Source organism: Rhizomucor pusillus, assembly GCF_041956525.1.
Source record: "Rhizomucor pusillus strain CBS 183.67 unplaced genomic scaffold VTP01scaffold_5, whole genome shotgun sequence".
Classification (NCBI taxonomy): Eukaryota; Fungi; Mucoromycota; class Mucoromycetes; order Mucorales; family Lichtheimiaceae; genus Rhizomucor; species Rhizomucor pusillus.
This window is the reverse complement of record NW_027192147.1, coordinates 526,024-549,649: the sequence shown is the minus strand read 5'-3', so window position 1 is coordinate 549,649 and position 23,626 is coordinate 526,024. Positions and strand designations below refer to the sequence as shown.

General features: G+C 45.7%; 12 protein-coding genes across 12 annotated transcripts; 6 read left to right on the top strand and 6 right to left on the bottom strand.

Annotated features, from left to right (window-relative positions):
* Positions 1 to 117: 117 nt before the first annotated feature.
* On the bottom strand, positions 118 to 2,268 carry VTP01DRAFT_8347 (uncharacterized protein; the record flags this gene model as incomplete). The annotated part of the gene is made up of 6 exons (XM_069387458.1): positions 118 to 816; positions 879 to 1,176; positions 1,241 to 1,456; positions 1,518 to 1,602; positions 1,668 to 1,778; positions 1,839 to 2,268. 6 exons carry the CDS (start codon positions 2,266 to 2,268, stop codon positions 118 to 120), a joined length of 1,839 nt encoding a protein of 612 aa, XP_069241225.1.
* A 183-nt stretch (positions 2,269 to 2,451) lies between these two features.
* VTP01DRAFT_8346 (uncharacterized protein) lies at positions 2,452 to 4,151 on the bottom strand (the record flags this gene model as incomplete). The annotated part of the gene is made up of 7 exons (XM_069387457.1): positions 2,452 to 2,616; positions 2,679 to 2,748; positions 2,817 to 3,283; positions 3,357 to 3,578; positions 3,649 to 3,777; positions 3,865 to 3,995; positions 4,061 to 4,151. The coding sequence occupies 7 exons, from the start codon at positions 4,149 to 4,151 to the stop codon at positions 2,452 to 2,454; spliced, it is 1,275 nt and encodes a 424-aa protein (XP_069241224.1).
* A 425-nt stretch (positions 4,152 to 4,576) lies between these two features.
* Positions 4,577 to 5,004, top strand: VTP01DRAFT_8345 (uncharacterized protein; the record flags this gene model as incomplete). Its single annotated transcript, XM_069387456.1, has 3 exons — positions 4,577 to 4,619; positions 4,683 to 4,910; positions 4,967 to 5,004. 3 exons carry the CDS (start codon positions 4,577 to 4,579, stop codon positions 5,002 to 5,004), a joined length of 309 nt encoding a protein of 102 aa, XP_069241223.1.
* Positions 5,005 to 6,594: 1,590 nt separating this feature from the next.
* Positions 6,595 to 7,928, top strand: VTP01DRAFT_8344 (uncharacterized protein; the record flags this gene model as incomplete). The annotated part of the gene is made up of 5 exons (XM_069387455.1): positions 6,595 to 6,649; positions 6,712 to 6,843; positions 6,977 to 7,207; positions 7,276 to 7,452; positions 7,522 to 7,928. The coding sequence occupies 5 exons, from the start codon at positions 6,595 to 6,597 to the stop codon at positions 7,926 to 7,928; spliced, it is 1,002 nt and encodes a 333-aa protein (XP_069241222.1).
* A 593-nt stretch (positions 7,929 to 8,521) lies between these two features.
* On the bottom strand, positions 8,522 to 10,894 carry VTP01DRAFT_8343 (uncharacterized protein; the record flags this gene model as incomplete). Its single annotated transcript, XM_069387454.1, has 5 exons — positions 8,522 to 9,705; positions 9,780 to 10,224; positions 10,289 to 10,411; positions 10,478 to 10,541; positions 10,620 to 10,894. The coding sequence occupies 5 exons, from the start codon at positions 10,892 to 10,894 to the stop codon at positions 8,522 to 8,524; spliced, it is 2,091 nt and encodes a 696-aa protein (XP_069241221.1).
* A 1,206-nt stretch (positions 10,895 to 12,100) lies between these two features.
* Positions 12,101 to 13,591, top strand: VTP01DRAFT_8342 (uncharacterized protein; the record flags this gene model as incomplete). The annotated part of the gene is made up of 5 exons (XM_069387453.1): positions 12,101 to 12,196; positions 12,257 to 12,397; positions 12,494 to 12,668; positions 12,719 to 13,368; positions 13,436 to 13,591. 5 exons carry the CDS (start codon positions 12,101 to 12,103, stop codon positions 13,589 to 13,591), a joined length of 1,218 nt encoding a protein of 405 aa, XP_069241220.1.
* A 3,314-nt stretch (positions 13,592 to 16,905) lies between these two features.
* On the bottom strand, positions 16,906 to 17,218 carry VTP01DRAFT_8341 (uncharacterized protein; the record flags this gene model as incomplete). The annotated part of the gene is made up of 2 exons (XM_069387452.1): positions 16,906 to 17,082; positions 17,159 to 17,218. 2 exons carry the CDS (start codon positions 17,216 to 17,218, stop codon positions 16,906 to 16,908), a joined length of 237 nt encoding a protein of 78 aa, XP_069241219.1.
* Positions 17,219 to 17,300: 82 nt separating this feature from the next.
* VTP01DRAFT_8340 (uncharacterized protein) lies at positions 17,301 to 17,654 on the bottom strand (the record flags this gene model as incomplete). Its single annotated transcript, XM_069387451.1, has 1 exon — positions 17,301 to 17,654. One exon carries the CDS (start codon positions 17,652 to 17,654, stop codon positions 17,301 to 17,303), a length of 354 nt encoding a protein of 117 aa, XP_069241218.1.
* Positions 17,655 to 18,709: 1,055 nt separating this feature from the next.
* On the top strand, positions 18,710 to 21,055 carry VTP01DRAFT_8339 (uncharacterized protein; the record flags this gene model as incomplete). Its single annotated transcript, XM_069387449.1, has 9 exons — positions 18,710 to 18,729; positions 18,794 to 18,997; positions 19,074 to 19,100; positions 19,176 to 19,231; positions 19,527 to 19,677; positions 19,760 to 19,925; positions 20,009 to 20,830; positions 20,898 to 20,945; positions 21,008 to 21,055. 9 exons carry the CDS (start codon positions 18,710 to 18,712, stop codon positions 21,053 to 21,055), a joined length of 1,542 nt encoding a protein of 513 aa, XP_069241217.1.
* Positions 21,056 to 21,122: 67 nt separating this feature from the next.
* VTP01DRAFT_8338 (uncharacterized protein) lies at positions 21,123 to 22,309 on the top strand (the record flags this gene model as incomplete). The annotated part of the gene is made up of 2 exons (XM_069387448.1): positions 21,123 to 21,206; positions 21,278 to 22,309. The coding sequence occupies 2 exons, from the start codon at positions 21,123 to 21,125 to the stop codon at positions 22,307 to 22,309; spliced, it is 1,116 nt and encodes a 371-aa protein (XP_069241216.1).
* A 104-nt stretch (positions 22,310 to 22,413) lies between these two features.
* VTP01DRAFT_8337 (uncharacterized protein) lies at positions 22,414 to 22,693 on the top strand (the record flags this gene model as incomplete). Its single annotated transcript, XM_069387447.1, has 2 exons — positions 22,414 to 22,538; positions 22,597 to 22,693. The coding sequence occupies 2 exons, from the start codon at positions 22,414 to 22,416 to the stop codon at positions 22,691 to 22,693; spliced, it is 222 nt and encodes a 73-aa protein (XP_069241215.1).
* Positions 22,694 to 22,957: 264 nt separating this feature from the next.
* On the bottom strand, positions 22,958 to 23,229 carry VTP01DRAFT_8336 (uncharacterized protein; the record flags this gene model as incomplete). The annotated part of the gene is made up of 2 exons (XM_069387446.1): positions 22,958 to 22,966; positions 23,026 to 23,229. 2 exons carry the CDS (start codon positions 23,227 to 23,229, stop codon positions 22,958 to 22,960), a joined length of 213 nt encoding a protein of 70 aa, XP_069241214.1.
* Between the last annotated feature and the right edge of the window lie 397 nt (positions 23,230 to 23,626).

Genomic DNA, 23,626 nt, shown 5'->3' with positions numbered 1-23,626 from the left:
ATTCAGGATGAGAATGCAGAGTGCTTGCAAAAAGAATACATGTGCTTGTAATAAACTAACCTCTAAGAATCAGTAAATGTGATCAAAAGTAGAAAATAATAATAAACAATGGAATGCCTATAGTTTCTGTCGCTGCATGGTTTCTGCAACCTTTTGAAATTCATTGGGTTTTCTGAACTTGTCCATATTCTTCTTCTTGACCTTTTTGACTTTGCCTCGATCGTATTCAAGATCATATGTATCCACCTTCTTCCGCTTGGTTTTCATCTTTCTGAGCAGTTTCTCTCGTTCCTGGTCAACAACTGCGTTGCCAACATCCTCATCATCGTCCCACCCTGCAACCTGTTCAAAGAATTGACTGTTCTGCGGCTTGCTCAGCAAGGCCTCTTTCGCTGCTGCGCTGGTACTGTATTCCATTTCACGCTGCACCAAAGCATCCAGTTTGCTTCGTTTGGATTCCATTGACTCGCTGTGGGCAACAACCACCGCCTGGCTGCTGTTGGCAACTGGAACAGATTTTGCTTTCGCTCGCGCCTGCCTTAACCGTTCTCGTTCTTCATCCTTCTCTGTCGAGAGCTCTTGCTGCTCGCTATCCATGTCTTCGTTCTCCTCCTCTTCTTCTTCTTTATCGTCGTCCTCGATCTTTGACGCCTGCTCTGTATTGATGGCCAACCGCACGGTCGTCATCGTTCCCAGACCCTTTTTCACATTGGACTTTTGCTGCGCCTGTTGCTTTTTCGATGATGACGGTGCAAGGGTATATAGCAAGATGTATGCTTGTTGTTCTAGCACGCGTTTAGCGCTCGATTGTTGGACCTAAAATCATTCCACATCAGCTTTATGTAGGCTAACAAGCAATTGATTTTCTTGAATCTTACCGTATCGTTGTTCATGCAATGCCAGATACCGTTCGGTGCTTTTACATAGGCCACATATTGTCCACCAAGATTGGATGCTCCTTGATGAACAATGACACCGTATAGGTGATACAGTGTACCCTGATGTTCCTTGATTTGGTTTTCCGGGATCCATCGACGAATGTCCAGGGTTTCCGTGAACTTTATCACTTTTGCATTCTTGTCGCCCTTGTCATTGAACCGTTCAAAGTGCAAAGTCAACGACATTGGAGCGCGGTAAAGGGAATTCTTACGCTGTCCTCGGGCTTCACTTTCGCAGCTGTAAACGCAAGTTGCCAAGTAAGTAATACATCGTCGACGCTAAAGATAAGATATTTACTCACCTCGGACATGTGTACTTGTCAACTGATTGTTCTCTGAACGCGGCTGTGAGACATTTTTCGACGGTATTTCCAGCTGTAACATCAAGTGACAATCTTAGGAATGAATCAAACGAATTGCTTGTCGTTTTGCAATCTGAGCATGCAAATATATTTTGCATATAGCCGCCGAATATCTGGTACAAAGCCGTTGTCTTTTGCACTGTTTTATCCTCGACCCTAAAGTAGATTTCACCGTCAGCGCGTTTCATCATATATATCTAGCAATTCCTTTTTTTACCTCTTTTCCAACAAGAGCGACTGCTGGATTTCCTCCATGAAAAAATCATAGATCGCAATTGGATCTCTTGTCTGTTCCTGGATTTCTGAGCGGGCAGAAAATTGTTTAATACGTTGCTGCTCTTCCTAGATAATGGATCCAATAACTTACTCTTGACTTTTCCAACAAACATCCTCGGTGAGAGAACATCTGACCCTGCTTTTAAGCATCGACATACGTGATCCTCTAAAGCACATGCGAAGCAAAAATCTTCCACGGAACCTATATCTCCACTTGTTAACTAGACCGTATACTCCTACAGAATCATAACATGATACATACACTTGTTGCTGTGGTATCTTGCGATAAAGTAGTTGGCAAGCGCAGGAGTGTAAGTAAACACCTGTAGCAGCGCATTCAGACTAGAAAGATCGCTGGACAAGCCAGCTCCTACTGGCCGGATCGATGACCACGCAGAGTCTAGCTGATCGCGACTGAAGAGCACCTTGGATGGTTTCTCAAAACCATTCTCATCTGTGAGATCGGTGGCATTGCCGTGCACGTCTGCAGCAGAGCCGCTGGTGCTGTTGGTATGTTGATTTGAACGATTGGACTCATTGACAGGTGCGAATTTTCGTTTAAAGTTTTCGAGTTTCTCGTCAACGTATCGCGATTTTCGAAACTTGATCGCACGGTTGAGAAGCGAATCTAGCGTATTCTTGTGCGCATTGTTTCCACCCTGCAGGATCTGCGCCGGATCGCCACTTTTCATTGCAAGATAGTAAAGCTACCACCCGAAAAAAGAGAATGAAAAGGCAAGAAAATCAAGCCTGCCTGAATATCTTTAAATTCAGAAACAAATCAATCATACAAAAGAGTGTGGAGAAAGAGAGAGAGAGAGAGGAAATAACCGGAAAATCTACTAGAGCATCTCTTATTTTATGCAAACCATTTTTTAATTCTTGGTGACATTGTGGATGGCTTCAGCGAGGTACTTGACGTTGTGAGAAGAAATACCAGCCATGGAGATACGGCCATCACGGGTAAGGTAGACGTGCCAGTCATCACGGAGCTTATCGACTTGCTCGGGAGTAAGACCAGAGTAGCAGAACATACCGATCTAATTCATTTCTCAGTACGCTGTCTATTATCATTGGAAGCTAGAGTATCGCAATTCATTACCTGATTGGTGATGTGTTCCCAGTTCTTCTTGGATCCGAAATCGTTCTCAAGATGACCACGGAGCTTGTTTCTATATAGTACGGTTATCAGTATACAATTTCATTTCTCCTTTTCGTCTATACATCCAAACGATTGTACCTCATGGTGATGATACGGTCAGCCATCAACTTGACTTCACCGAGCCACTCTTCCTTGAGCTCGGAGGTATTGAGGACGGTGCTAACGAGACGAGCACCGTGGATGGGAGGGTTAGAGTACATGGGACGGACAAGGATCTTGATTTGCGACTCGACGCGCGCCTTTTCGGCTTCATCGGCGCAGACAACAGAGAAGGAGCCGACACGTTCACCGTAGAGACCCATGTTCTTGGCAAAGGATTGGGAGAGAACAACCTGGTGGCCATCCTCGACAAACTTGCGCAAAGCATAGGCGTCGCGGTTGCAGTCGCCAGAGGCGAAGCCTTGGTAGGCCATGTCAAAGAACACAAAGTGATCGCGTTCCTTGACAACCTGGGCAATTTCGTTCCATTGGTCCTTTGTAGGGTCGACGCCCGTTGGGTTGTGGGCGCAAGCGTGCAAAAGGATAATAGAGTTCTTGGGAGCGGCCTAACCAGTTCGACGGAAAAAAATTGTTGTTAACAATCGCGTGATCCCTTTTCCCCGTGGATAAACTCCTCACCTTAATATCCTCCAACATGCCGCTAATGTTAAGGCCGTTGGTGTTCTTGTCAAAGTAGCTGTACTTTTCCAAGTCCAAGCCAGAGTGTTTCATGATAGGGATGTGGTTGCCCCAGGTGGGGTTGGGAACGTAGACCTTCTTTGCGTGAGGGTAGAAGGCGTTCAGGAAGGCAGCGCCGATGCGCAAAGCGCCAGTGCCAGAGATGCTCTGGGTGATGGCAAGCTAAAACAAAATCGGTAAGCTTCGCGAGCAACGAAAAATCTCCAATTCATTCTCTCTCTCCACTACTTGCTCTGTTCTCGTTGATAACGGGGCTGGCTTCGCCGTAGGCAAGACGACCAGCTGCCTTGGTGAATTCGGGAACACCGGTGATACCAGCGTATTCCTTGTCGAGGCTCTTCTCGAGGAGGATTTGCTCGGCCTAAATTGAAATATAATATATCAGGAACACAACGCTTTTCCTTCCTTCCATTCGTGACCGGATGGAGAGTGATATTTTAAAGCGTACCTTCTTGACGCAGTTCAAGACGTAAGGCTTGCCATTATCATCACGGTAGGCACCAACACCCAAGTTCATCTTGCGAGGATCGGTGTCCCTCTTGAAGGCTTCGGTGACACCGAGAATGGCGTCGGGAGGACCTAGACTTTGTAATAAGCTTCGAGCGCGCCCGGAAAATTTGCCGTTTTCGTCAAGGAAAACTTACCCATAGGAACGTTGCTCCAGGTCGAGACGAAGGCACGGGAGGCCATGGTGGCCGGCTTGGCGGAGGTGGTGCGAGTGATGGCCGACAGCATTGTGAACCGAGAGGAAGGAAAAGGAAGCTAGAAGAGAAAGAGAGAGAGAAAGGAGGGAGCGCGTGAAGGCTTTGCTTGCAGTCCTTCAAGAACGGCTGACGAGAGTTTTTTTCGCCGTTTCAATTGAGACAACCAGAGAGAACTCATTGTGTGTCACCCCTTCCGAGGAACAGCAAAGGCCCGCATTTGCGTCCAATAGTGGGCAAACTGGGAGCCGTACAGGTGATCGGCATCCGTGCCTTGAAGCAAAGCAGCATGGACAAAGGAGTTCAACATCAAGGTATGAAACAAGTAGTGGGGCCTGAGTGCCTTGGCCATCAAAAGCACGCAGATCACATGCGCCGGCCCCACATCCCAACTTGGACCATCCCGGATTCTCCAATGGTCTTTTTTCCTCACACAAACTCCGGTCGCTACGTTTCACCATGAGCAGCAGTGACAAGGCAAAGTGGACTGTCGCGAACGACGGTAAAGACTGGAACGCAAGCACCCACCTCTTATGACTAGCAAAACTTAAAACTTGTTTCATAGACCCTGAACAAGATCTAATGATGGTTGAAGACAGCGAAGAAGAGATGGAGGATGTTCGCGAAGCGATCGCCGAATCCATTCGCGAACAGCAGCAGTTTGGCAGGATCTCGCGCGGTCCTCACGCCAGCGAATATTTGAGGCAATATGCGGATTCATTTGATGAAAAGGGCGAGCCATTAAACACAATGGTTCCTCCAGAAAAGTTCGTGCACCATTCTTTTTTCAATTGTAAGATTTTATCGTTTCAAGCTAGATGAATCGTTGCTGATACTTTCGAGATTTAGCTTTTGACGATGACTTTGACGACGAAGATCTCGCCTAGCGTCCTCTCTCTCTCTGTCTCTCCCAGAATGATGACAATGTAAATATAAATATCATCGCCTGATAGCAAACTTGAAATATCCAATTTTCACTCTCTGATACCGCTGAGAATGCATTAAAAGCAACAAGATTCCGAATCAGATAACGATACACTGGCTGTCCTGATGTTCCTGTCCACCTATATTCCGATTCTTATGTTTGCCGCGCCGTACTGGCTTGTCGAGTCGAAGTATTTCTTTACACGATGCTAATCTGATTCTGCAACTGCGTATCCAAAAAGTTGAAATTTGGCAGTGCCGCAATGCCACAGCATCTTTGGTATCTCGGCTATTAACCATCCTACCGCGTACACTATTATCATATCTACGTATACTTTTATGGCAAATTACTTAGAGAAGCTGGAACTGCATACATTGAACTTGACTTGAGAGCAATCGAAACAGGATACCACATCCTTCTAATGTGGCTGATATTTGCAAATTTGCTCGTTGTCATGCATGAACACAAATAGCGATCTGCAACAACTTCTTAGGCGATTAATAGATTTCCATGCTTCTCCGTCGTTGTCAACGTATCTATCTGACAGAGCCCCAGAGTTTGAATGTCCAAAGTGGCAGCAAGCGTGAGATGATCACTCTTAAATTTCAACAGATCCAGAAGCCTACAATTGGCCCATTATGTTACAAGACAGGCAGCATACTGCAGTTCCGATCATATGTACATATTCATCTGCTATCGAACGTGCACATAAAATGTATGAAACCACATTAACTTAGGTACAAATTGATCCCTACTCGTAGATCATTTATCATCTGTGATCTTATAATTCGATCCTTTTTCTATGATCTTTATGACTGATGAACTCCTTGTCAATATTTCTACGAATACATCGACCCCAGGTCGTGAGGATTATCGAGCGTGACGAAGTACAAGTATATCAACCGCGGCGTTGCAATCAATTGCTGTCTCCCACACGTGCATGTAAAATATTTCCAAGTATTTGCGGTTTTGTATGCTGTATATTTTATAAAAGAACAGCAGCTATTTTGTAGGCGAAACTGAATGGAATAAGAGGTGTAGTTCAACGACCTACCTACGAGCCCCTTCCCAAATTGAGCGCGCTGGTGTGCAAATAGCCGGCACAAATTTTTCGGGCTCTTGGAAATTGACTCTCTTTTTTTACTTGTTACATCGGTTGTTCTCGTCTTCATCTATAGCACTGTACGTATTAATCTTGTTATGTTGTGATTACGGCAGCGTGCAAGGTGTGAAATCCAAAGACTTTATGGCGATCGTCGCTTCCAGCTTTGGCCTGTACTCATCCACTGCCCCCTCCAACTTGATGGGGCCAACATCAACCGCATCACGCCTAAACGAGAGGGATCGTCCTTGCCGCTGAATTCTGATAAAAGGAGTCGGATTTACAATGAGCAAGAATGAGCAAGAAATGATCGCGATGCTTGGTAACTCTCATCCTTTCGATCTAATGTGTGCTCTTCAGTTTCGGCCAAGCACACACCTTGCACGCTGCGTTTAACTCTTCTCCTCCAAAAGACAAGAATGCTAATCAACGTTTGCAACAGAATTTAGAATGACTGATTTTGAAAATGTGGATGTCGACTCTATCATTGAACGGTTGTTAGAAGGTGGGGTTTGGAACAGCAGCAACAGCAGAAGAAGACGGGAGGAACTGAACTCGTTGTTCTAGTTAGAGGAAGCAGGCCTGGAAAGCAAGTTCAACTTTCCGAAAACGAGATTCGGTTCCTGTGCCAAAAGGCACGCGATATCTTCATGTCTCAACCCATTCTCTTGGACCTTGAAGCACCTATCAAAATTTGCGGTGAGTATATATATATATATATGTATATGTATATATATATCCTGCTGCTGCTCTTTATCTTGCAGAAGGGCGCCACGCTATATATGGAATTGTCACTGATGATCGCGCAACAATGCGGCTTTCTCGTCGACAGGTGATATACACGGTCAATACTATGATCTTTTGAGACTATTTGAATACGGCGGCTTTCCACCGGAAGCGAACTATTTGTTCTTGGGCGACTATGTAGACCGTGGCAAACAATCCCTTGAGACCATCTGTCTTCTTTTGGCCTACAAGATCAAATACCCAGAGAACTTTTTCATTTTGCGTGGCAACCACGAATGCGCTAGTATAAACCGTATATATGGCTTTTACGACGAATGTAAGCATAATGTGAGAGAAAAGGACGGCTTGAAGTGAAAGGTTGTTGAACGAGTTCTATTTCTGTAGGCAAGCGAAGATACAACATCAAGCTTTGGAAGACGTTTACTGATTGTTTTAACTGTTTGCCAATTGCTGCCATCATTGACGAAAAGATCTTTTGCATGCATGGTGGTCTTTCGCCCGACTTACAGAGCATGGAACAGATTCGCCGAGTTATGCGACCAACCGATGTACCTGATACTGGTATGTAAAATTATCTCTATTTAGAGAAGAACGTGGATGCTAAGGGGAAATAATTTGGCAACATTGCAGGTCTCTTGTGCGATCTTTTGTGGTCAGATCCCGACAAGGATATCACTGGATGGAGCGAGAACGACCGAGGTGTATCGTTTACTTTTGGACCTGATATTGTCAATCGATTCCTACAAAAGCATGATCTTGACCTGGTGTGTCGCGCACATCAAGTAGTGGAGGATGGATACGAATTCTTTGCAAAGCGGCAGCTCGTTACACTCTTTTCAGCTCCCAACTACTGCGGTGAATTTGACAACGCTGGTGCCATGATGAGCGTAGATGAAACGCTCATGTGCTCTTTCCAAATCCTGAAACCGGCGGAGAAGAAGTCAAAATACGGCTACCCTGGTGCTGCCAACGCCGGATCAGGAGCCGCAGGACGGCAAAACGCTCCACCAAAGGGAAAGAAGAAGAACATGGCATGATCGTACCACATCGCACTCTAAAGGACTACATAGATGTATACGATCTGGTCTGGGGAAAATGTAGCTATTCGTATTTCGATGTAACATTTGTTTTGCGGATTTTTCCCTCCTTGTTTTCTTCTTCTTTTTCTAGTATCGCGTTACCAAGTGTCACCCCTCTTATTTTTCTTTTCTTCTTCTTCTTTCTTCTCTCTTCATACTAAATCACCAAATTCTCACATTGACGAACAACAATGATTTTTTTACAACGAGAGCGCAAAAGAACATATATCGCCTGTCTATCTACCTACTTGCTATAGCTTGAAAGGCACGGAATAAATGTAACGCAACAGTTATACACAAAGACAGAAGCCCTAATCCCCGACAATGGCGACTGTTTTGTCCCTACAAAGAAATTTACACTGCATTTACATATCGTGATACATCATTGCGCCGAAGATTTCTCTATGTGTATTCTAGAGGACGTATTCTAGAGCTATATGTTACATTGCAAGGAAGGGAAGAAAAAAAGACAAGGTTAAGAGAGAGAAAAAGAAGCAATTCTGCAGTAAAAACAAGAGAGAGGAAAAGGTATCAATGATCAGCTAGTGTATTTAGATCTTTGCAACCTCCAAGCCGCCAGCAGACTTCTTGAGACCATTGTGGATCAAAGGCTTGATGAACTGGTCGTATTCATCAACAACCAAGGTCTGGTTAAGCGGCTCGCGCTCAGCCATCTTGGTGTATGTTTCGTAGACCTTTCCGTCGTAGCGACCGAGGGCAGAGTGGAGGTAGTAGTCAGGTAAAGCAAAGGCGTCTACGAGAGGAACAGCGTTAGGACGAAGCTCTTCCAAGAGAGCAATGACTTGCTTCTTGAGGAGGACGCTCTGTTCGGAGGAAATGTAGCCGGAGATCAAGAATTCAGCAAGCTCCTTCTCCATGGTGTGCAAAGCAAAGAGGGCAGCCATGGTGCGCAAAACTTGAAGGATAGGCTTGTTCTCGGGCTTGGCAAGCTCATTGTCGTTCTGGAGAACAACGATGAAGTTGCGGACAAGCATGTATTGGCAGTGGGCACGAGAGATACGGTTGATCTCGACAAGCATCGAGTTCCAAGTGCGGCCTTCGACGTCAATCAGACGAGCAACTTGAGCGATGCCGTAAGCGGCGCGGAAACCAAAGGCAGAAAGGATCAATTCAGGGTTCATAAAGTCGGCTGGAGAAGTGGCAGGGCACTTGGCGTTAGGGTTTTGAAGATATTGAGTGAGGTAGTTGATCGTTTGGTTGTATTCGGAAGGAACAGCCTTGCCAGCTACAACGTTGCGGTAAGTCTTGAGGAGGTAGCGCGCGGTTTGCTGCGTCAAGATGTAGTTATCACCTTCCCAGGTGACATTGGGAAGGTAGTCTTGGTAGAACAGACCAAGGCCAGAGAACATGCTATAACCGTGGCCACCGCAGGCACGACGGCAGTCCTCGATAGCTTCCACAGCCATGGTGGTGGTCAAGCTCTTGAGACCAGAGGAACTGGCATGAAGGTCGGCAAGCAGGTTAAAGTTACCCTTTTGCATCTCTTGCTGGTTCAAGTCGTATAGACGGAGCATTTCACGGCCAGTGAAGAAGCAAGCGTAAGCGGTAGCAATGGTTGGCAAAAGACGGTACTGCTGCATCGTGTAATCCAAGACAGGAGTTTCAACGACCTTGTTGTTCCACTTGTGCGGATTGGCAGCATCAACAAACTGCTGTCGGATAGCAGAGTAGCGTGTCGCAATGGTAACAGCCCTGGAGATAGCCGCTCTGACACCTGAGTAACGAAGAAGGCATTCAGCGTTTTCCCATCCATGTGTCCATTGTTATCTGATCATCATCGTCACTTACCCATGACCAAGTTGGCACGGACGAAGACCATGGTTCCATAGGATAACTTTGCGTTGGGTGGTTTCACGTACTCGCCGGTGCCAGGCTTTACTTGAGAGTACTTGGCCAAGAAGGCAACGTGCGGCACGCGGTAGTGGTTGAACATGATGAAACCGTTATCAACAGAGTTGAAACCGAACTTGGGACCGATATCGCCAACAGTGATGCCTGGCAAGGGACGGTGGTCTTCAAGGCTACGGATCTGAACGCAGAAAGGATGCGGGCCATAGTCTTTGCCGTTGAGGATAAGGCGAGCCATGACAATGGCGTGGTTGGCAGCCTTGCCAAGACCGCCAATCCACCATTTGGAAGCAGTAAGTGTAGGCGAATGAATCTCGAATTCGTTGGTCTCGTTAATGTAAGTGGCAGTTGTTTCCAAACCTTGGACGTTGGATCCGTGTCCAATCTTTCAGAGCGTTTACTTTAGTCCTCTTATCTAGGCTGGTATTGTATGATGTTGATTGTTTTACCTCTGTCTGTGCATAGCAACCGATAATCTCATGTCTCAGTGCAGGCTCAAGGAACAGCTTCTTTTGTTCATCGGTCGTCTGGTTCTTCAAGGTAGGGATGAACATGGTGTAGTGAAGACTGAACTGTATGTACAATACCCAAATATCAGTTACATGTTTCTCGGACAATCATTTATGCTGAAGACTTACAGGAGTCGATTGATCGTACAAAAAGTTGGCAATCTGAGTGTCAGTCTCGTCCCAGTTGTGTTCACTGATGAAAAAAAAAAAGTATTTTTGTCAATACATGGAATTCTGTGGATATCTATTATCGATTTCAGCAATGCATTACCGAACAAGTTCGACGAGACGCTTGTCTTTCCAGAGAGAAGAGGCAATTCTTTCTTTGCGGCTTTCAAAGTAGCGGTTGGTCTTGTCAAAAGCGGGCTCGTTCTCAATGACTTCGAGGACCTTGTACATTTTGTTGAGCCATTGCTCGGTATACATGAACTTTGACAGCTCCTTGACGTCAAAGGTAGCCTTTGCGCGCTCAGCAGCCAAGAGAAGATCGCCGCCAGGACCACGCGGCTTAAGGTCCGGAAACTTGGTCGGTACGTTGTTAGACATTGCGAGAAGGAGGAGAGTGAGAGGGGGAAGAAAGGAAGGCCTGGAGAGAGAAGGTTGCAAAGAATATTACAACGGTTTATCTTATTTTGAAAGCGGGTTTCTAAGGAAATGCCGTTAGTAAGCGACACGCGGGTGCAAAGTCCGCCAATGTGGAGAAAAGTTTCCATGGCAATGTATCCAATGCCTCTGCCCATTACATTGGCTGTTGCTACTTGCAAGCACCATCGATTTTGTAGTTATTTGCTCACAATAGCATTGTGAATTAATCCAGACCTTGGTTCAGTCACGAAACGGTAATGATTATTCGCACATTATCTCAAGCGGGTTTACATTCAGATCGAGAATTTGGCTTACGGCATGAAAATCATCGTGTGTGCCCCGCAAATGCCATTTTTCTGACAATCTGTGATGCGCGAATTCACCGAAACTTTCCAATCATTTCATAGGCTGGAGTAGATGTTTCACCGTCGAGGACATTCTGTTCTAGCAAAAAAGTGGCGCCATGTCCTCTGTCTCCACTTTGTCACTGACAGTTCCCTGGTAATAATTTTCAGGGGGAGCCTGACTGAATCAGTAAATAACAACGGCGACGACATCAACACATGATAACACTGACTGGCAAACCAGATGCCATGTGCCATTCTCTGATTGCCGGGAAAAGACAGCCTTCAAATACGTGAAAATCAATTCACTCGCTAATCAAAAGTGATCTAAGCGAGATTACGGATAAATGGTTTTTTCGGGAGAGTAGAAGGCAATACTTTTTCCATTAGGTCGTCGCCAATGCGCATCCAAAACTGGCTCCCGCTTATTCCATCTAGTCCTACTCTGTAAGAATGGGTTGACTTTTCTAAATTCTTTGTATTCAGGATGTCTCCTAGTGATTTGCTCCGCCCCGGTGAGATATTAGACATGCACATATCATGGATCTTGGACGGTATGTGAATTGTTGATTGAAATATATATCAAATCAAAAGTGTCCAGTGGAAAGAACGGATGTCGATGGTTTCATGGCTGCTAGAATACGATCTATGACTTATTATTTGCTGTTAGCGCGACACGACATATGGGTGAATACGGTGACTATGCGTTTTTCGTTTGAGTCAAGAGTCGTCCGATTGTAAAGTTCGGGCCTGTAAATACGACGCATTGACGGCGACACGACCACGCAGCCTTGTCCTTTTGCATCTCGATACACACAAAACAATGCTTCCAGTCATAAGAACCAAAGGCTTGACTTTATCCTCCACAGCACACTTGCGAGCTTGTCGAAAAGCATTGCTAGGTCGCATTGTTGCCGTCGTACGTTTTGCAGCTTGCGTTTAGTGATTAGTCCGTCCCTAACTTTGAACCTTGCAACAGGCACCGGTCTCGCAACGCGTTGCTTTCTACAGCAACTATGGCTACAACAGCGATTATGACTCTTACGGTTCAGCACCGTTTGGATCGGCAGGATCAAGCGGCTGGGGAGGTACCGAACGTAAATCGTTACCCAGGAACACGGTTAGTCCCTTCAAGAGTTATTCTTGCTTACCAGTAACTGTCGACATTGAGACTCTTCTCTCTCTTTTTTGCTCTTGATGATGGGATAAAAAAAAGATTATCAAGTTTGTACCTCAACAAGAAGCCTGGATCGTCGAACGCATGGGCAAGTTTTATCGCTTGCTTGAACCTGGTCTCAACATTATCGTACCATTCATTGATCGTATAAAGTATGTGAAAAGTTTGAAGGAGACGGCAATCGAGGTTCCTAGCCAAAGTGCGATTACACAAGGTACATGTTGAGAAATCAATGTGCGATGCTGTTTGTATTGACTTTAAAAGACAATGTCACGTTGGAGTTGGATGGCGTTCTATACTTTAGGATCATTGATCCGCTCAAGGCATCTTACGGAGTAGAAGATGCAGAGTTTGCCATTACCCAGTTAGCTCAAACGACAATGCGCGCTGAAATTGGACAAATGACACTCGATCGAACACTAGCAGAGCGTGCCCACCTCAATGCCAACATCGTGGATGCTATCAACTCTGCAGCGGAAGACTGGGGTATCCGATGCCTTAGATACGAAATCCGAGATATCCATCCTCCAGCCAAGGTTGTAGAATCTATGCATCAGCAAGTATCTGCGGAGCGTACAAAGCGTGCGCAGATTCTCGAGTCCGAAGGTGCTAGACAGGCAGCAATCAATGTAGCGGAAGGTCGCAAGCAAGCAACGATTTTAGCATCTGAAGCAGACAAGGCTGAGCAGATCAACCGAGCTGCCGGTGAAGCTGAGGCTATCCTGCTGCGCGCGCGCGCCGCAGCGCAGGGCATTGAAAAGGTTGCTGAAGCAATTGGTCGTGCCAACGGCAGAGATGCAGTCTCAATGACTGTTGCTGAAAAGTATGTGGAAGCATTTGGCAAGATGGCCAAGGAGGGCACTACCATGATTGTCCCTGCTTCTGCCAACGACGCCGCATCAATGGTCGCACAGGTAATACAAAGAAGGTTGAGCGATTATGCGTGATGGAGGGCAAACCTCACTAAACTATCGTTTGCAGGCGTTGTCTATCTACAAGTCTATCAATAAGCCAACAAACCTGAACAACGACGACAAGCCTTCCCCTGAAGGGACATCAATTAAGGATGAGATGACCAAGGATTTGGTGGAAGCAGCTGAGCGAGAATCTTCTTTCCAGGAGCCACGTAGTAGCTAAACCCCTCCTTCTCTGTGCCTACATTGACCGCCCCAAAGAAAAAAAAAAAAGAAAACATTATTTCTAGTAGATTTTACTTGGTCTTTGTGTAATTGTGTACTCAGAATGAATGGGAAAGTATAAAGAGAACAGCGTCAGAGTGCGCTCAATTACCCTAAAAAGAGCAAATCTCTATTCTACCCTCCATTACGTCGTATAGTGCTCCGTTCCATCCATATGAAGCTAAAGTCAGAGGAGGAGATGCGCGGGAGGGTTCTTGAGAAAATGCGGGCCTTCCCACGCACGCACCAGGGCTGACGATCCCTTTTGGTTTTCCTGGTATCCACATGACACCTTTCTTGTGAGCAGATGAATTCTCAGTGACGAAACGATCATTGTACGAGTTACTCACTTCCTTTGAGCCAACAGTAGCCGGCATGACAACTTAACATCTGCAATATTTCAGTCAAACGCACGGTTCAAGCTCTGAATCCGCGGTGCTCTATCATTAAACGGTTGTAGGGAGAAAGTTTATCAGCCGCATATTTTCTCCACATGAAGCGACTGGGATTTTCGCGATGCATACAGTATATTGGGATCAAAGATGCAAGTGGGGAAGAGTAAGCACAAGAATGTATTATGCTTTATTCCTTGAATTTGATATACAGTAACCGGTCCATTTATCAGTGCAGTGACGAAAAATTCACTTGTTAAGTATGCTTGCAAAATGAGTGAGGTGAATAAACGCAACTACTAGCAGTAAAGTGGATTACTTTATGGATGCAGCCAAGCCGAGCAGCTTTGGAGACGGTCACGGGGTTGCAGCGGCGGTATGCAAAGTATAGGTAGACTCGCAAGAGTACAAGGAGAATTCCAAATTGGCATACATGGAGATACATGCGTCACGTCCTAGTTCTTGTCGTTGGCAGCGCCCATCAACATGATGCATGTAAATATTGATCTAGCAACCGCTCAGTGTGCATAATATTCCTTTAAACTGTTTAGCAAATGAGAACGGGCGAGAAATAATCTGAAAATTCTAAACGAAACGGTGTATGACAAGATCGTCATCGCTGCAAAAGATAGAACTCTGCTGCTTGCTTTGCCACACACGACATGACATATGCTGCGCTCGGAGAACTTTAATTATGCGTCCAAATTGATCAGACCGGATACTCTGATGTGTGCTCTCTTGGTAACCTGGCTATCTGCCCTAAATGACCGACATGCATTTTGCAGCAGTGCATAAATGACATAACATAAATGCTACGCTTGTCACCAAGAGTAAATAATAATACATATGTACAAAATTTAGCAAGGCTTCAAAAGATTCTCGCAAATGATTTTAATTCCCTTTTTGCTGGAGAAGGAATAGAATAGTTGTAAGAGTAGATGAAATTGAGAATTCCTGTCGCCATGGTTACTTTTGCATTTTACTGGTTAAATGCTTGTTGTATTGCTGAATACCATTTGACCGCATGCGGCATTGACTAGCGATCATGGAATAAGCTATGACGCAAAAAATAGCGCATGTGATGAGTGAACTATATACAATTTTGCGAATGGCATTCACAAGGACTCGGAAGTAATCAAGGTTATTGGTATTTGTAATCTGTCTCCTCACACACACGCTCTCCCACTCTCTCTGCCATTCTGTGTGCAACTCTTTCTCTTTAACCATTTGACGCTACCGTCGTCCGGGGCTGGGTGGGGGAACAGGTAATTTTGTGCTCCTTGGACCGTGTACCCAAGTACAGCAGTAGTGAGAAAGTTGCCAGTATATACATACGGACAGATCGGTCCAATCTGTCGTCTTCATCTTACAATAGGTGCCAAGTCATACACTCACCCCCAATTGCCTTGCCACTTTCGTCAGGTACTTTCACAATGCATATGCGCTATCGATGGAGCTTGCTGGTAGGAATTGAACGGCCGTTTTGACGCTCGTGATCACTTTTACATACTCGTCGGATCAATTAACAACTAGTCAAGCCTTGTCGGCACGTATGTGGACGACGGACATTTTCTAATGGATACGTTCCACCGTGGCGAATTTCGCGCGATTGCAATAAGCTTAAAGCGGATGTAAGTCGCCTCCTCCTCGGTGGTATATTCAACTATGTTGCATCATCCAATCGTCTGCTATGGAGGGCCTCAGTATAGTTATCTCCGAGGCAAAGTTTATTGCATTTGTAAGTTTTGGGTGGGTGCCATCAGCTGAAATCAGTGTGTGTGCAAGGTACCAAATATTCCCGAATAGCCTACACACCAGCGGAATGTGCCATAAATATTATCAGAAATAAATTATCACAACGATGAGCAGCTAGGTCATCATGGCAGCCAACGGCTCCAACATAATGCTCGATCATCTATTAGATATGGGGCAAAAGGATTTCATCTGGTTTTTCGATAGACATCATATGCAGATCTTTCGAAGTTTTCTCTTGAACTAAGCAAAATTGCAGGTTGGCCAGCTGTGAATGACAAGTGGCATGGAGTGAAAGGACATCTGTCGTTGTAATGAGAGAGGACGATTTTAACTATTTATAGTATCGGCATCTGTAAGTAAGAAGCTTTTGCAACCTGTTAAGCACTAAACTGCCTGAGTTTTTTCGTCGCATCCAATTCCCCATCCTTTCATTTCAGCAGCAGGCCAGCCCCAATTACATCATTCTAACAAGGAATTACGGTCAATTCGTGGGTAACAATGGAAGAACCTAAAGTTTGTAGACACCACAGTGGATAACAGCGGCAATACCAACATTAAATTCACCACCACCACGTTTGTTTCTCACAGCTGTCCACGTCTTTATGTCTTTGTTTGCTTGGAGACTGTGGACAACAGACTGGATGAAAAAGGAAAAGCCCGATTGGGGGGAGAGGTGATGAAAAGAAGCATGCGCCCGCGTGTGTGCGTGTGTGCTTGGAAAAAAATGACAATGGCGACGTTTATCTCCACCAGCGGCTAAAATCTTTGCAACAAGTTCCCGGGACAAGCCAATTTTAGAAAAGCCGGTAATCCGACGACGACGACAACGATGACAACCATCAGGTAAAGATGGCGCGGTTCCGTTGCATATGAAAAAAGAGAAAGAAAGCGTCATCATCAAAAAGATCGACCCCGGCAGGATCACGTCTCGGCAATGACAATGGTGATCCTGTCACGTCAACAACTAATCTAGCTACGCACACACACACACCCACTCCGAACAATAAGCACTGCTGTTGAAAAATTTTTTCGTCCGTCGGGCCCCTAGAACGCATGCAGACAAATATGAGATGCAAGCCATTAGAATCGTTAAAAAGAAATCTAAAATGGATTTGGGTATGCAGCTTTAATGAGCAGATGAAAAGAAAAGAAGAGGAAGATGTTTTACATGCGTAGTAGATGATTTACATATGAAAGAGATAGATCTTTTTTCTTCTTTGTTGTTGCTGTTACTAGGCAACATAAATAGCGTAGAAAATGGGAAGGCGAGGAGAGCAAATAACATATGAAAGAGTTTCTCTCGCTAATAAAGAGATGTAAATGCGTATGATGAGAAGAGAAGAGCGAGAGAGATAGTAAAGAAGAAGAAGACAAGTTACTATTGTACAGGCCGATCTCTGCAGGTTGACAGCAGAGGATACATAATGGAATATGAACATGAAGATAAAAGAGATGAGCAAGAGAAGATGATGGGCGATGCAGTGACAAGCAAAAAGTCGTGTCTCCAAGGATACGACGAGTTTAGCAAAGAACAGTGTTGGAGCCGTACATAAAGTTGGACGACGATGCACGTTGCTCTACAGCGCAGTGGTTGATGGAATTGGTCTCGGACTCGGGATCTTCGAGGGCCGGAAATGAAAAGTACATTTCAAGGAATAGGCTATTGTCCGTTTTTGATTTATCGGATGGGCCGTTTGGCGATGAATTTGATGAGGATGATGAAGACGAGGAGGAGGAGGCTGCATCGTTATGTCCATTGGAAGACGAGGGCGACATTAGAAAGAGCAAATGTCGCATGAAGGATGAGAACGAGTGTCGACGAGCGTTACTGCTGTCGGCACGAGATTCGATCATGACGGATGAAGTGGCGAGCATTGTTGTGGTGAGTAAGGGAAAGAGGAGCAAAATGAGGGTTGATCGCCCGCAGATTTTATAAGATTGGAGACTCTTACTCGCTCTCATGTGCTGTGCATCGGCATGATGACAAAGAGGGAAAATCCATGCGAGCGTGGGGGTGAGGTTGTGGACCCGATCCAGGCGACAGCGACTTGTACCCCCGCCTCCACCAGGGCCTGGAACATTGCAGATGGTAACACACAGAACGTGATTGAAAGAGGCTCAACATTGCGGACTTTCTTTTCCTTCTGTTTGTTTCGAGAGAGCGGAGACCACCCACTGTGAAAGAAGCACACACATACGGGGAGACGAGGGAGCCAGGGAGGAAAAATTGCACCCCATTCCCCTTGCCAAAATTGCCTCACACAGCTGCTTGCTTGAGCAGATCCCTCCAACTACCAGAAGAGAGACAGGGAGCGTTTTCTTCGACTGAGATGACGAGAAGATGAAAATAAGTCTATATGTTTCTAAAGTGGGTGCGCCGCAGTGATGTAGGACATGAGATGCTGAACTCTTGACCAAAAGTATAACTGACGCTACATATAGCATCAATTGATGTGCAAGCCTGTAATTATCGTTGTTGCCAGAATAATTATACCATTCAAATGATCAGCGCAAAAACACGCACAAATCACAGTGATGAGATCTGCAGCAAAATGGGAAAGAACATCCAGCTCCAGTCGCAAAGTAGCCCATGGAATATGCATGGCACTGCGCTCCTCTTATTCTGTTCTTGGCACACTTTACAGTATGTAAAGATAGATTAAATTTTTACGATTTTTATTATACTGGTCCACTACATGATTCATCTGCATGTATCACTGCAAATGCACGAGCTCGATACATCATTTCTAACGAAGTCTGCGTTGTATACTCAATCGTGTAATACTTCAGACAAGCTCGAGCCTTCTAGCTTGATGTAATTGGCTGAATTGAAGCGCCGTTCAGAGATAATTGAGAAAATGCCTGAGGGGAGGTGCCAGGTTGACAAGCTCCCTCGAGCGATCCGGTCATACCACGTAATTGAAATAACCATGGCAACGACCGCCGTTAGGTAAATAGGTACAAGCTGCAAATACCTGTATCTATTTTACATTAAGACTTGAGTTTTTCCAAAGAGTGGCCGTACGTGTGAGGCCATTGTCAGAAAGAGAGCAGAGCGGCAATGAGGGCGAATGCATCGCAATCCTGGAGGACGAGCGGCAAATCGTCCTAGGCAACGAACATACTTTTAGCTTTGACCAAGTTTATACTCCCGCAGCAACTCAGCAGACTGTGTTTGACGTGAGTGTTGCCCCTCTCTTGCAGCGCTTCCTGGAAGGGTACAGTATTGGTCCATTATCGGTCCATTATCTTCAAGGAAACTGTGACATCTATTATTGACTTTTGTCATCGTAGAAACAATGCATCCATCCTTGCTTACGGGTAAAATGGAACGACCGTCGCCGAGAATTTTGTAGTAGAGTACCCACGACTGAATGGAAAGGACGGGAATTTTAGGCACACAGGATCCGGGAAAACGTACACTCTAGGCACGGCTGCAGACAGTGAAAATGGTAATTAGCTCGGTGCGCGGGGGGAGAGAGAGAGAACGAGAGACAGGGAAAACCACAAGTGCCCATGTTGGGGTAGAAAAAGAAATATAGAGAGGGGGGAAAGAGATAAAGAGAAGCAGCGCTGCATAGGTGCAACGATCAAGCGGAACATTGGGTTGACTTGAATGCACAAATACAAATCCAATGGTATCTATCGCTCGTCTAGGAATTGTGCAAAGGTTTGCAATCCATCTGTTTGACAATCTGGGAAGCTTGGAAAGAAAAAGAGATTTCCAAGTTGCTGTATCCTTTCTAGAGTTGTACAATGACGATATCAAGGACTTGCTGGCGCCTCACAGCAGCAGCAGCAGCAAAAGCTATCCAAGATTAAGGCAAAATGCATATGGCATCATTGATGTAGACGGCGTGCATCAGGAACATGTACACAATTCGGAGGAACTTTTAAGGTAAATAACCTAGATACAGGGGGGAGGGTCGCCGATCCGCTCGTAGTTATCGTGGCTACTAACTGTGATCTTTTCAATCAAGCCTTTTAAGAAAAGGTGCAGCAGTTAGGGCGACGAGCTCAACAGGCTCATCTCAATCGCACGCAATTTTCACAGCAGTCTTAAAACAGCAGATTACAGATGCAGACGAGTCGCGGCGGCAGCTGGTTTCAAAATTTCAGTTTGTTGATCTCGCTGGTTGTGAAAGGGTAAACATTACTGTCGATAAGGAGACAGAAATACTATACGAGACTTTCGTTTTCCATGTAAATCTAATGCAAGGCTGTGTTAGCTCAAGCCATCTTGCAACGCTGCTGGTGATAGCAAAGAGGGAATATCGATCAACGCTGGTTTGCTCGCTTTGGGCAGCGTTGTTTCCGCTCTAGCCGATGAATCGCGGCGGTTCAATGTTCCTTATCATGATAGTAATCTGACGCAGCTCTTGCAAGATAGCCTTGGCGGTAATAGCTACACGCTGGTGTTAGCCTGTATCAGTCCTGCAGCAGCTGACTATATGAAAACCTGTAACACTCTGGAATATGCAAGCCGGGCACGCAGCATTCAGAATGTTGTCCTTGTAAACAGTGAATTCGAGGATAGCGCCGAGAAGCTGAGTTGCCTGCGCACGCGGATTGCCCAACTGGAGATGCAAGTGTCTATTCTGAGTAACCAGCACAATGCTCACAGCTTCGCACTCTTGCGCAAACAAAACCAAGAAATTCTAGCTGAGCTTGCTCAGGTCCAGAGCGAGCGGGATACTCTTGCGGCGGCGGCTGCACAGTCGTCAGCAGACCGTGTGGAGGCGCATCCTGTGATACAGCAATACTGCGAAACTGTGCGAGATTTGAAACTCCAATTGGCTGAAGCGCAGACCCAATTGGCCTACTACGAGGTGTCGCCTTTTCCTTCCGGATACGCCTCTGCTTCTTTGCCCTGCTTGAGAGCCCACAGTCATAGTCGTCACGACAACAGACCGTCTCACAGCATGTATCACCGTCGTCAACAAAAAAGGAAATATGTGCCGCTTGTTCGAAAGAAGCTCTTTTCGTCGGCTCGCCGGCGTGTCGATCCGTCGCCGCCCTGGATTCCTCCTCCTCCTCCGGAAGATGAAACGGTGAGAAATTGAGTGATTGGTGTTACCTATATTGTTATAATTTGTCCTTGACGATCCCCTGCTCTAGTCAGCGTGGCATCAGCAGATCGCCTTCGCCCACTCTTCTGAGTATCAGGTACCTGTTACAATGGAATCCTAGTTCCACAACCCCTCCCTTTGGTTCTAAACCTTACTTAGTGCTCACGGAAACAATCTCTCTTTTGTTTGGTCACAGCCTCAGGATGAAACCGTTGTACCAATGTCATGTGCAAAGAAAGATAGCAGCGATCTTTCAACTGCTACAGAAACATCCATGCCCACAACCTCTGGGTCTCGAACACCACCGCCGCCGCCTGAGCCTCCGCTCTTGGATCCAGACAATGAACTTGAAGCATTGGTAAGCATTTGCCCGCTTTGTTAAGCAACAACAGTTGCAAAGAAAAAAGCTGATACTTGATACATACATAGTCTGTACCTACCTGGAACAATGCACCGAGGACACAATCAATGCACGGATCCACGAAACGAGAATCGCTTTCCTGGACCGACTCGCTCCTAGATGACTCTGATAACTCTGTCACGACCTCTCGGCTTTCATCGAGTTGGGCAGGCTCTACGCGGCACTCGCTTGGCTCAATGGGCGATAGACGGCGCGGTAAAGACCTCTTGAAGATGATGCATCAAGTCCAGGCGGATCTTTTGGTCAAAAAAGAACTTGTGGCGCAACTTGAGAAATCAGAAGACGAATATACCCAACTGCGCGTCGATTACGAAGGAAAGCTGAATGAATTGCAGGAACATTTAGAGCAAACGCAAAAGCAATATCTCGAAGGACAGCAACAACAACAACAACAACAACAACAACAGCAGCAGCAGCAGCAGCAGCAGCAGCAGCAGTTACGCCGCGGCGGGTCACTGCGACAGGCCACACCGCAACCAAGGAAATCAATGCCGAAAACGTACGAGGCGCGCCAAGTGGATGAAGTGCGCCGGTCCTATGAAACCAAGCTCAAAAAGTTGACAGCTGATAATCAAGAGTTGAAACGCAAGTATACCCAGGCTAACCATACCTTTCAAACGTCTCGCACCAAAGCAGAGGCATATATCAAGAAGCTGGAAGATGAACTGTCAGCTCTCAAACTGGAAAAGAAACAACTGCAGAAAACCATCCGCACCGAAAATGAAAAGGCGCGTGAGACGATCACTTTGCTCGAAAGAGACGTGCAGACACTTAGGCGACGTGAAACTGTCGCCATCGAGTCGCGTAAGAAGCTAGAAGAGACACTTGAAGCGCAATCACAGCAACTGAAAAAGAAGACGGATGACCTTGCCACAACCACGGCGCAGTTGCGGCAACTCACTACAAATTTACGGCGAGCTGCCACCGAAGGCATCGTTTTGAATGAGGCCGTTTTCGAACGAATAACAAACGGATCACAGCGTCAGACACGGACGCCTTTGCGCCGTCTATCCGATGCCACTGCTACCAAGAACCAATAAACACTAGGTACATCTTTCATCTTGCAACAAGATATGAACGCAAATTCCTTTATGTACATGAACTCCAAGAACACCCCCACCCGTCCAACAAGTTTAGGACAACAATGTTGAATTCCCTTACATTGTACGTTGTTATCTATTTCCAGTACAAACTAAAGTTACGGCAGTTTACGTTTACGCACCAGTATCTATGCAATTCATACGCACTATATCGCTCCTGCTTCCAATTGTAAGCTCTATCCATTCGGCTCGATAGTAATCCGGGAATAACACCTTTGGGACCGCAGCTGTCATGCAAAGAGTCAAAATACAGCTTTCGACAAGATAGAAACCGTTCACGATCTCTTGCAACATTCTTGCTCGATGCTCGGTCGCTTCGAGTAATGTCCCTTAATATTCTTACTCAAGGAGATACATCTGTGGATAGCGCGTGCACAATGGGAATGGGTTTCTGAGCACTTGCCTGTTTCGACATCCATACATCTGATCGAGCTGTGAGGCATTATTGAGCAGCATACGAAGAACGGGTAATAGCTCTTGCAGTGGCATGAAAAAAAAAATGCCAGAAAACGCATTCCCGTCATATTTTTTCCATAAGATCATCGTTAAACCAGCGCGTCAGATTATCTGGATGATTGTTGGTAGTATCTACGGCGCCTATAGATACGATTAGTAAAATCGTGTTGCATGGTTCATTCACCTTTTGTTTTCTTCACATCATCGAATATTTCAGAGCGTCTCATACAGCTATAGTCTGCAGTAGCCAAGTATGTAAGATCTTCGCGGTTGCTGATTACAGTAATTGCTTTAACAACGATTCGTTGTCTGTCTGGAAATGCTGTCGTGACAAACAACGCATCATCATCAGCAGCAGGTTCGAAGCGGCTGGCATGTTCTGGCAGTATATCCAGTTCCGGCATGTCACATCTTTCTTGAGGATTTGCGATGATGGAATGCAGACCAAAGCTTTCATTCAACGAACCACAGCACGTTAATAAAGCATGATGGGTTCAAACTGTGGCGATCGTCTTGAAGCTGGACTGTCATCAAATTTTTGCTTAAGCGAATTGCTGGATACATCTAAAACACTGCATGATGTTGCGTTGTTGGCAACCTAGCGGTTTTGTACAGTTGGAGATATGCAACGTTTCGAGCAACTTCATGCCTTTATCATCTTAAAAATTCGCGACCCAATATACACCATATACTTCCTTCCCAATGTAAAAAGCAATCAGCCTGTTATTCCCAGCAAAATGTCATACTTCGTGCTTCACTGCGCAGTTATGTATGATCCGTCGTGAGGAATTCGCTCACCAA